At 51.0% G+C, this 11,393-nt stretch overlaps 1 protein-coding gene across 2 annotated transcripts; it reads left to right on the top strand.

Annotated features, from left to right (window-relative positions):
• Positions 1-436: 436 nt before the first annotated feature.
• On the top strand, positions 437-10,995 carry LOC100674250 (vacuolar protein-sorting-associated protein 25). Of its 2 annotated transcripts, XM_003414256.4 has the most exons (9): positions 467-588; positions 1,044-1,109; positions 1,519-1,627; positions 6,342-6,548; positions 6,754-6,899; positions 7,615-7,668; positions 8,038-8,126; positions 8,900-8,975; positions 10,361-10,995. In XM_003414256.4, exons 1-9 carry the CDS (start codon positions 489-491, stop codon positions 10,471-10,473), a joined length of 960 nt encoding a protein of 319 aa, XP_003414304.2. In that variant the 5' UTR covers positions 467-488; the 3' UTR covers positions 10,474-10,995. The 2 variants fall into 2 exon arrangements, with proteins under 2 accessions (XP_003414303.1, XP_003414304.2); XM_003414255.4 differs by lacking the exons at positions 6,342-6,548; positions 6,754-6,899; positions 7,615-7,668; ... (1 more) ...; positions 8,900-8,975; positions 10,361-10,995 and adding an exon at positions 1,768-2,256 and having other exon boundaries at positions 437-588.
• Positions 10,996-11,393: the final 398 nt, after the last annotated feature.

Genomic DNA, 11,393 nt, shown 5'->3' with positions numbered 1-11,393 from the left:
ACCCTTCCCCCACGGCCCATGCGACGTCGAGAGGCCCTCCGAGCTCCCAGCCCCCTTTCCTCTTCTTCAGGTCCTGGAGGGCAGCTTGCGCCCCCCTACCTCCTCGCCCCAAAAGAAAGAGGGCGATTAGAGTCAGGGGAGCGGATGCTGGGAAACCCTGGCGAGCCCAAGTCTCCAAGCGGAAGAGTCCAGGAAAAGGGTCCGCGTTCTGAAGTTACGCGTGGAGCTGTCCAGCCCTGCGGCGTAACTAGAAGAAAGGGGGGCGACGCCGGCAAGGCGGAGGGAGCTCGGGCGCCAGGGGCGGGGTGCCGCAACGACTCCCCCTCCAGCCCGCGGCCCCGGGCCTCGCCACCGCCCCCCACGTGGCCGCGGCCGTCCCAGCCCCTCCGAGGAAGCGGCGCGGCTTCCTGCGGCTCGGGCCGGGGATATAGGCGCCCCCGCCCGGGCCGGTCCAGCGCCGCTGCCGCTCCTCGCCTTCTCGTCGCGCCATGGTCTCGCTTCGAACGGAGAGCGCCGCCGGCTGCCCGCGGCTCCCAGCGACCCGCGCCAGGCGGCCGGCCGCGCTCCGCCTCCTCCTCCTGCTGGGCGGTGAGCGCGCGCCCCGGGCCCAGGCGGGAGGCCCGGGAGAGTGGGGGGCTGGACGGCCGAGTCCGGAAGGGGCCCCGGGGGCGGGGGCAGACAGACAGACCGGCAAGCGCTGTCCTTCGAACAGTCCGTGGGCCCACCTCCGCGCGGGCACAGCGCGGGATGCTTCCCACTTGGAGAAAGCTGGGGTTCCGGGGCCCCCGCGGAGAAGTCTCAAGGGAGGTTTGGGGTTGGCAAGGAGGGAGTGGGCTTTGGCAGCCTGGATGTGAGTGGGAAGGAGCTGGTACCGGCCTCTTCTCTCCTGGGCACCGAGGCATTCATTAGGAGCCCGGATTAGCCTTCTTTGTCTTCTGAGAGTAGCCCTGAGTTCCCAGGGGCTCAGTCTCTAACCCCTCCCCTCCAGGCTCCACTGCCCAGATCCCCGCCATCCCACCTCCCTCTCCCATTTCTGCCCACAGCTGTCTTGAAGCCCCAGGAGTCCCTGGCACAGCCTGTAACCACCCCAGGCAGCTTGGGGTCAGAAGGTGGGTGCCCAGATGCTGTGGGAGGGTGGCCTAGAGCAAGGAGGAGAATCAGAAGGATCTCTTTCCCGCAAGGCAGGCCCCAACCCCAATTGGTGCCCCACTAAACTCCCTTCTGTTCTCTTGGAGTTTCCTGTTGTCTTTCTCCCTCTCATCGCACAAAGCCCCTGCCGAGCTCTGAGCTGGCCCACCTCACAGGTGGGTGAAAAGACCCCATGAAAATGTGTATGGGGAAGCTCTTGTCAGGTGGGAAGTGCTGCACATGTGGAAGGCATTAAATGATTCCTGAGCCTGAACTGCCTCCTCAGCCAGAAGTGTCTTGCTTGGGAAACTTTCCAAGGCTGTCCTGAGCAGAGTTGGGGGGGGGGGAGGGGGTAAGGGTGTGGTAAATATGCAGCATCTGTGTCCACAGGGAAGATGGTGCAGAAGTATGAGACATATGTCCAAAACTGCTGGCTAGAGTATAAGAAGCTTATGGACCCTCTCGAAAAGGATTGGTGTGACTGGGCCATGATTAGAAGGTAGGGGCAGTGCTGGAGGGTGTCTTGGCCCAGGGTGGGCCTGCTCCCTGGTCTGGTTCTTCAGATGGGCCTGGGGTGAGTGTGGGGCACACCTCTCTGTGGGTCCAACCCTTCCTCACTGGAGTTCTCTCTCACCCCAGTCCTTATAGCTTACTTCGTTACTGCTTGGAGCACTATGCCGAGGAGTCTGGCCTGGGCTTCCCCAACCCCTGGGCAGAGAGGGCCATCTTTAAGACTCACCAGATGCACTTTGCCAACTGCTCCCTGCTTAAGCCCACCTTCTGCGACCCCCCAGAGGATGTGCTCCTGGCCATGATCATAGCACCCATCTGCCTCATCCCCTTCCTTGTCACCCTTGTGGTGTGGCAGAGTAAAGACAATGAGGCCCAGGCCTAGGGTCCACAAGCTTCTCAGTGGCTATATTACTCCTCTCCCCTGCCCCCACAGCCCCACCTCAGACCTTAATGCCTTTCCCCCTTTCTTCCCCTCTCCACCCCCTTCTCTCACTCTCACCCCAACCGCAGGTCCTGGAATTGGTGAAAATGGAAGCTGGGTGGGGTCAAGGCACAAACTCTGTAATGCGGTCTTCAAAATAAACCTTTTTTGTGTGTGCACTGTCCCCTTCCCCATCCCAGTGTAGCCTGCATCCTTCCCAGAGTCCCTGCCTCTCCCACAGGCCCTCAGCTTTTGTCAACAGAACTGGAAGAATCTGGATGATCCCACTGCTTTTTTTCACCTGCTCCCCCCACTGGCCCCTCCCACCTGAAGGCCACACCCCTACACTCCTTCCTCCCAGGGTGGGGCCCTTCCTGCCCCTATCCAAACCCAGCTCCAGGAAACGTGCAGGAAGAGACTCCCTTCCGGTCTGGACAGCAGCTGGGGGGCCTGCGATTGGGGAGGTATGGGGGGAGGGCAGAATCTCTGCTCTGACTCCTGCAAGAAGGAAGGGGGGCTACCCAGGAGCTCTGACTTCTCCCCTTCTTCATGCCTCGGTTTACTCCTGAGGCCTGTAAGTAGGAATCCTGACCTGACCAACAGGAGTCCATCCATAAACACTTTAGAATTGAGGGCAGAGGCTTCTTCTCCTAGGTTCATCACAGACTCCTCTTCTAGATCCCGGCCCTCATCCTACATTGTCCTGAACCCCGGGGTGTGGCCTACAGCCTGGCCGCACACTGCCCCCTGGTGTCCACTAAAGCCAACAACCAGAAGATGGATGTAACCTGGAGGAAGCTCAAAGCTGAAGAGCACTGGACTCGGGGGTCAAAAGCTTGTCATCTCCATAGCAACCACTAGTTCTCCCCGCCACACACACCCTTATATCAGCTTTCTGAGGAACGTCTATATTCCCTAAAGACAACTTGGTTATACCTAGCCACTCTCTGCGAGTCACCATTTCTGCATATGGACACCCTTCTATGGAGTCCAAGGAGTTCTGGTGGCACAATGGTTAAGTGCTCAGCTGCTAACTGAAAGATCTCCAGTTTGAATCCACCAGTCACTCTGCAGGAGAAAAGACCAAGCCTTGAAAATCCTATCGGGCAGTTCTAGTCTGTCCTACAGGATCACTATGAGTCGGAAGCGACTCAACGGTACACAACAGCAACATATGGAGTCCCTGGGTGGTGCAAACAAACACTCAGCTGCTAACTGAAAGGTTGGAGGTTCAAGCCCACCACTGGTACCGCAGAAGAAAAGTCTGGTGATCTACTTTCAAAAAGTCAGTCACTAAAAACCTCATAGAGCACAGCTCTACTCAGACACATGGGGTCGCCATGAGTCAGAATTGACTCAACAGTAACTGCTTATATGTTCCCTGGATAGCAAGGCCCAGTTTTCACTGGGGAACCTCTACCTCCAGCCCTTCCTGGGGCATACCTGCCAGGTCATTGAAAATATCTAGAAGACAGCTTTGTTTCCATAGACACCCTGAGCTTCTTTATGAACTCTCCTTTCCTCCTGGTTGAAATATCTGCTTTCCTGAATACATGCATGTCTGTTTCCTAGGAAATGCCTTCTATTCCATGCATGTATGCCTGTATGCTTTCTGGAATGTTTCTCTTCATGCTCTGAGACACACTTCTCTCAGGACACATCTTTCTCTCTAGAGACACACCTATTCCCAAGGATATTTCAAGTTTTCTCCTGAGGTAAACCTTTGTTCTAGTTCCATGAACACATATATCTTCCCCAAGGGTGTATCTGCCCTCTTGTTGGCATGTTTTTGCCTTCATGGATTTTACTAATATACATCAAGGGCCCTAGTGGTATAACACACTGTGTGGTTTATTTTGTAGGAAACACGAACTAGATAAGGCCTGGTTTCTGCCATCAATAGCTTTCATCTAGTAGGGGAGTTGACAATGTGCACAAATAAGCAAAAAGAATGGAGTGTAATGAGAGTAATACAAGAAGTACAAGCCAAATGTTATCTGAGTGTAAAAGACGGAGGGGTCACATATGCCTGGGATGATCACAGGAGGTGTGATCACAGGAGGGTGATTGTAGAGTTGTTACATGAGCTAGGCCTTAGAGGGAATATTCTAGGAAAGAGAGTAGAAAAGGAGATGGATTAGAAAATTATCACAATAATCTAGGCTTGAGAAAGTGAGGTCATAAACCAGAGGAGTGGTGAATGGGGATATAAAAAAGAACTAAAAGCAGGAGAGATGATTAAAAAGTGGGGAGTGGGGGATTAGCAGGATTTGGATATGAAAGGGTGAAAGAGCAGAATGGTGGGGAGGGGGGCTTAAGGCTGACTCAGACTTTGAACCTGAGTTACTAGGAGAATGATGGCATAGTGGTTAAGTGCTACGGCTGCTAACCAAAGGGTCGGCAGTTCAAATCCACCAGGTGCTCCTTGGAAACTCTATGGGGCAGTTCTACTCTGTCATGTAGGGTCACTATGAGTCAGAATCGACTCGATGGCACTGGGGGTGGGGTTGGGGATGGCAGTAATAATAGAAAGGACCATTAGGACGAGGAACTGGCCTGGAGAGAAGGAGCCAGAATGTGAGTCAACAGTGAAACATTCAAGTTCTTCTCCATATGTAGAAAGTTAGAAACGGGGTATGGTAAGAAAAGAGACCAGAGCTGGAAATATAGGTTTGGAAGTCCCCTGCACAGAAATGTTATGTGATGCCATAGGAGGGATGAGAGCTCTTAGAGAGATGGTGTACTGACAAGAAGAAGGGCTGAGGTTAAGAAACAGCCACATTTAGTGAATGAGGGGAAAAAAAGGAGACAGAGAGAAAGATTAGAGAAGTAGCAGGAAAAGGATAAAGCCATTCCATGGAGGCAAAGGAGATGCTGACCTTTGAGAATGCATTATCAATTGATTGGTTCTTTCATTCATTCAACAAATATATGTTGGACACTTCTTGGGCCAGGGACTGTGCACAATAAAGGACAGACTTGGATGGTGGAAAGGTTAGAGATCAGGTACGAAGTCAAGAGAGTGGCAGGGTCAAGGAAACTGGACACATTTTCAAATAGGGAGGACCTGAACATGTTTGTACACTGGAGGAATGGTGCCAGTGGAAAAAGAGAGGGAAGATCATAGAGAAGTCCTGGAGGAAGTTAGAGAGGGGCTCAAGAAGATATGCCAGGAAATGGAACAACCAAAACAGTGATAAAGAACATTCACACATTGTGAAGAATGTAACTGATGTCAGTGAACAATTTTTGTAGAAATTGTTGAATGAGAACCTAAACTGCTGTGTAAAACTTCACTGAAAACACAACAACAAAAAGTTTTTTTTTTAAGAGAAGATACGCCAAAGGGTTGGGCTTGAAAAGGAAGAGTGAAACTTTTTCTTTGAGTCCAAAAGGAAGAGGGAGTGGAGAATAATTTTTGAAGGATGAGTCAGTCAAGTGTGGTAACAGGCAAAGACAGAAGGATTAAGGGGTTCACATGCATGGCCTCAATCTCATAAAATGGGAAGGAAAAGTATTTTGCAGACAGGGTAGAGATGGGAACAAGTAGAGTGGCTTGATGAGCTTGGAAAATTTGAACAGCTGTCTGACATATGTCACAAGGAGTCAATAAAAGACAAATAAATGGTTACTGGGCTGCATTGAGAGCCCAGCAATGAAGTTAGTCAAGGAATCTGGGGCTCGGCCGACAAGTTCTGGTGGCTTATTTTCAGTAGTACTCAGCAATCCAGGAGTTTAAAAAATAGGACTGGGGTAGGAGGGCAGGTAGCAACAACTTTGGTTTGGGGACAGACAACCAAATAGGCAGGCAAGGAGAGAACTGAGTAGTCTAGGCTGGGTAAAGAGTTCGATATGACCAAAAGGGGTCCTAGGACTTGGGACTAGAATAGTGAGGTGGTGGGAAAAGGAGGAGATACATAGCTGTGGTCAAAGAAGGCAGCTCTGAAAGATGGAAGCAGGGCCATCTCTAGTAATACAAACTACAGGGTGTGCACTCACTGGTGCTGTGGGAGAAGTGATGGAACCAAAGGACAAAGAAGTTGAGGAGATCGAGGAATTATGAGGCGTTTAAATTAAATGCTAATTGATACGAATGTTAATACTTCAAAAAGCCTGGCATCGTAGAAATAAGCTTAGGGTGGAGTTTGGAGACCTGGGTTCTACCTGCAATTCTACTAACAAACTGTGACGTCTTGGGGAAGTCCTTGCTCTTCTCTGGGGCTGAACCAGAAGACTTCTTAGGCCCCTTCCTACTATAAAAGTCAAAAATTCTTAATAGCAGAGTCTGGCTGAAGCGGAGTTTGACTCCTGCGCTGGGCCAACGCGCTCCTGAAAGGCGATCGGAACCTTTGTGCTGTGCTTTTCGCCCGGACGTGCCGAAGCGGAGACCGGAAGTCCTTCCCGGGAGGTTCCGGGTTCCCTTGGCTACTACGATGGCGATGAGTTTCGAGTGGCCGTGGCAGTATCGCTTCCCGCCCTTCTTTACGTGAGGCTCAGACCCCGAGAAGCCCTTCTGTGCCTCCCTTCCCCACCCTGGGCTTAGCCCTGCTGCTTCACATGGGAATGGGGAGAATGGACCCGGCCGCCACTACCCTCAGCCCCCAATTTGCTCCCCCGAACGTGGCCCGGACAATTGCTGCTTCTTACCCACTCAAGCCCTCTAATTTTGCTCCTCACCCTTCACCCGGCAGGTTACAGCCGAACGTGGACACCCGGCAGAAGCAGCTGGCCGCCTGGTGCTCGCTGGTCTTGTCCTTCTGCCGCCTGCACAAACAGTCCAGCATGACGGTGATGGAAGCTCAGGAGAGCCCGCTCTTCAACAACGTCAAGCTGCAACGTATCCTCCCTCAGGCTCTCCCACAGCCCACACACGTGCACTTCCACACTGTCGCACTAACTGAGACTTCATACCCACCCGTTCACTCAGGCAGATCCTCACCTAAATTGGACTTGGGAAAAAGGGAGCATGTGTAAGCTAACATCCATTTTATCCTTAATGCAGTACAGAACTGTAGCCACTTGTCCTAGGCAGTGATGAGCGTCCAGGTGTCATTCAGGTCTTAGGGACTCTGCCTCTGATGCAAGTCCCAACCTCAACCTGAGCTCTCTCCCTCTTTTTTTTTTGCGTCTTCTTTCCTCTCCTCTCTGAGACTCAAACCTCTTATTGCCTTTAATAACTTTCTCCATGCACTCCATCCCCCATCCAGGAAGTAAGGGTCATTTATTTTTGGTGCCTGATTCATCTTTAAAATATCTGTGGAGAAAGGCTAAAGGGAGGGGAGAGGACAGAGGGTGAGGAATGGTAGCAGGTTTTATTTTCTAAAGCCCTTCCTCTTAATTGTAGGAGTTTCTCTTTATCTCCCTCCCCTCAGTATCTAGAAAAGGCCAGTTTATATCCTGTTGGGGAATTACATGTATATGCATGTGAAAGGGAGAAGAAGGGGGCAGGTGGTTCACAGCATGGGACTGGTTCTGAGAATTTTTATACTACCAGTTCATATTATTTCATATCAGTTTATATCAAGTATATCATTCACTTAACGGTAAACCAGGGAAGCTCCCTGTGGAATCAATTCAGATTGTATTAGAGGAACTGAGGAAGAAAGGTGGGTTCAGTTCTTCAGATTCCTAATTTATCTTTCTAGCTGGGTTTTTCTGAGGGCAGATTAGGACAAGTCTTTCCCCTTTAACAATTTTTTTTTTTTTCTCTCTCCTGGCTTGGAGCCCAGAGTGTACTTGTATAGTAGATGGTCCAGTTCCCCAGGTCTTCCCCCCAACATTTGTGTAACAAAATTAGAATTTCTCCATTTGTGCCCTAAGACCTGAAGAGAGGTAGGAGAATGGTTCCCTTGTAGATAATAAAACCAATATTGAATCTCTCTGAAAGCTGAGTCTCTTCCACTCTGTCCCACCTTGCTGTTCCCCTCTTCGTCCCTTCTTAGAGCATGATGCTTTCATAAGTATCTGTTTTACAGGGAACCTTGAGTGGTTGGATAAGAACAAGTCTAGCTTCCTGATCATGTGGCGGAGGCCAGAAGAATGGGGGAAACTCATCTATCAGTGGGTGAGATCATCCTGGCACTGAGTACGCAGTAAAGGAGAATAATATGTGTGCCTAGCAGATATCTGGTGTTCCCAGATCCAGACTGAACACAGTGGGGAATGGGTAGAAAGAGGACGTGTAGGCCTTCCAGGCAAACCTCTTTTTTGCAATGACTCAATTTCCTTGGCTGCACAGAACTTCCCTTTCTTTGCCTGTAGGAGGCAGGGACTACTTGAGGCCATGTTTGGAGAATGCAGTACTGGGAACCACGGGTGCTATCATTGGCAGGAGCCTATGGCCACAGGAGATAAATGGGGAAAGGAAGGAAAAAAAAAAAGCACTGGGGCCCCTCCCCGACTACACTCTTTTGGGACTGTCCACAACATGAATGAGACATTCTGAACCAGTATGGGTGTGGGGGCAGAATGCTTTCTCCCCCAAATTCTCAGCCACCACAAGCCCCAAACATTCCCAAGGGAGGGAGGAGGGGAAGAAGCATCAACAATCCAAACACAACAAATACACCACCCATTCCTGAACAGGAAAACAACCAGAATGAGAGGTCACTCAGACACGTGAAGGCCTGTGGTTTAGTGGTTCTGAATGTGTGTGTACACATATAAATATAGCACCCGTAAGGGTTGTGGCTTTTAGGCTACTCCTCTGCAGAGGCAACAGTGAGCCCTGCTTTGAGGATAGGTACCATTCCTGGATCAGAGAGTTGGAGCTGGTGAAGTTACCTTCTCCCAAACGATTCCTGATCCCTATTCAATCCCCGTTTTCTGTGTCCACAGGTTTCCAAAAGTGGCCAAAACAACTCCGTGTTCACCCTATATGAACTGACCAATGGGGAAGACACAGAGGATGAGGGTAATGCCTTTCCCTTCCCTCTGTCAGTTTTGTCACCTGAATCCTCTCTACCCTTGGTTTAACTGGCATTCAGACTTCCCATTTCTATGGCTCTGAATTCCAAGTACTACAGGTTCTTAACTCACATCCAAGGATTCCGTAAACTACCTGAATTCACATGCAAAAAAAAAATATATATATATTTTTGTTTGTGCGGGTGTTTATTTTTCAAGGGATGGAGTCCGTATTTTAAGTTTGCTGCGGGCATCTACGACACATGAAAAGTTAAGAACTGGTATAGATGACAAATGAGGAACCAAGGTAGGGGGATTAAGCCTGAAATCTAATTCCTTGCTGACTCAGGCTTTCTTTCACCCTTTATTCTTAAGAGGGCTCATAATTTGTGAGCGTCAACTGAAGGGATTGGACCAGTACCCCAGCCCATTTAAATACTTTGGTTTCTGGCCAGGCAAGGATTTGTATACTGTTTGATTTTTGCATAGTGTAAACACTCTTAGCTCTTTTCTCTCTAATTCCATATTCTGTTCAGATCCCTAGGATCATGAATAGTTTTAATCTTAGAAGGGGTAACGGGGCCACCTCCCCTTTCTGCCAGGCCTTGGCTGCCCCAGCAGAGTTTACAGCTCTTGGCCATTCCCCCCTGCTCTGCAGGCCTCTGCTTGCTACTCCCACCATCACCCCATGACTTCAGCGCTGCAGCCTCGCCCGGCCCACCACTCAGGCTGGGCAAAGCTAGAGGCTCCCTCAGAAAGTAAGCTCCCTGACTTCAGACCTTGGCCCTGCATGGGGTGAGGTGTGCAAGCCTGTTGGGGCTTGCCTCCTGCCTCTCATACCTCCCTGCAGTATCTTGCTATATCTCCAGGTACACAGCTGGCCCTTGGCTGTCGGCCCTGTCCTTTTTTACTAGGAAATGGCAGATACCTATGCTGGACCTTAACAGTCTTCTGGCCAGGGGTACTGGCTATTCTTTGTGTTAGGACAGGTCCTCCTGATGGGTGTAGATACGCGACTACGGTCTGTGTCCAGTGACAAGGGCCTTGACTTTGCCTGGGCCTGATTGTCAGGGCCCCCCTCTTTGTGGTCTGCAAGCAGATCGTGTCACCTTGTACAGCAGACATTAATGGCAAGGGTGGGGGGAGAGCGTGGGGGTTGAGAACCAGGAAGGGAGAAATAAGCATGAGTGCTCATTTCTTGCTGACTTAGGCTTTTTTCTAGTCCTCACTCTTAAGAAGTGCCCAGGAATTGTGAGTGGTGGCTGCAGAATATAGATAGCATGTGCATATGTGGTCCCTCCAGATCTCAGGTTCCAGCTAGACCGCTCTCTTCAGAGACTCTGGGCCCCAAGGAGCCGAGTGTCCCTGACTGCCCCATCTCTCCCTATCTAGAGTTCCATGGACTGGATGAGGCCACCCTACTTCGGGCCCTGCAGGCCCTACAGCAGGAGCACAAAGCCGAGATCATCACTGTCAGCGATGGCCGAGGTGTCAAGTTCTTCTAGCAGAGACCTGTCTCATTTTGCTTCTTACCTCCCACCCTTCCAGGGCTTTCAAAAGGAGACACACCCAGTGTCCCCACAGACTGGGCCTGTGACTCCACCAGACTCAAAAGGACTCCAGTCCTGAAGGCTGGGACCCAGGGATGGATTTCCCACTAACCCTATCCATCTGTCCCCAGGATAGGGTGAGAGTGAGGTGTCAGAGAGAAAAGATGTGCTTCTTGTTGCCCTACCTCCTCTCCCATCCTAGAATGTCCCTGAGCCAGGGTCTGTAAACCTCACTTTACATGTGTTCACACACATATACACACACGCCTGCACAAGCTTCTGTCTCTTCCCCCTTCCACTCCCTAAGCTGCTGTTGCCTCCCCTCTCAGGCTGGTGCTGGATCCTTCCTAGGGGGCAGGGGAAGCCCTGGCTGCAGGCAGCCTTCCAGGCAATATCAAGATAGGAGGCCCAAGAAGAGACCTGGCAGTGAGAGGCAGGCGAGACACTGATTTATGATATTAAAAATTTCAACTCCCATTGCCTGCCTTCAAGTTACTACTGGATTAGGGATGGGGAGGGCTGTTAAGTGTTAACCACCTGAGTGAATCCCAGCCAAGGAGAGTGCAGAGAAGGCCTGTGACCTTGGTGAATGAAAAGGTTCTCCAGGGCCCACTGGCTCCAGTGATCCTGTGGTTTACATCTGTTTGGTGGGTCGTGTGGGGGAGTGCTGATAGAACACAGCTTGGGGACAGATGGCTTTCTGTTCTGGAATTGGAGTCACTTAATGACTCCCCATCTCCCCCAAGAAAGTCCTGAACTCTGAAGCCCCTCCCTCCACCCATCTGGTCTGGGTGCGGTAGTTGTGGTCAAGGGGAGCTGAGAGGGGGTAAAACGGATGTGGACTTTGGTTTATTGGAGACTTTGGCAAACAAGGG

This window comes from Loxodonta africana, chromosome 18 (assembly GCF_030014295.1).
Source record: "Loxodonta africana isolate mLoxAfr1 chromosome 18, mLoxAfr1.hap2, whole genome shotgun sequence".
Lineage (NCBI taxonomy): Eukaryota > Metazoa > Chordata > Mammalia > Proboscidea > Elephantidae > Loxodonta > Loxodonta africana.
Note: the sequence above shows the minus strand (reverse complement) of the source record. Positions and strands in the feature narration are given on the sequence as shown.

Excerpts from the sequence above, each read along its gene's own strand:
- LOC100674250 (XM_003414256.4), top strand. The coding sequence starts at position 489 with ATGGTCTCGCTTCGAACGGAGAGCGCCGCCGGCTGCCCGCGGCTCCCA. Across the intron at positions 1,628-6,341 it reads GACTGGGCCATGATTAGAAG|CAGAGTCTGGCTGAAGCGGA; the intron begins GTAGGGGCAGTG and ends AATTCTTAATAG. Across the intron at positions 6,549-6,753 it reads CGCTTCCCGCCCTTCTTTAC|GTTACAGCCGAACGTGGACA; the intron begins GTGAGGCTCAGA and ends TTCACCCGGCAG.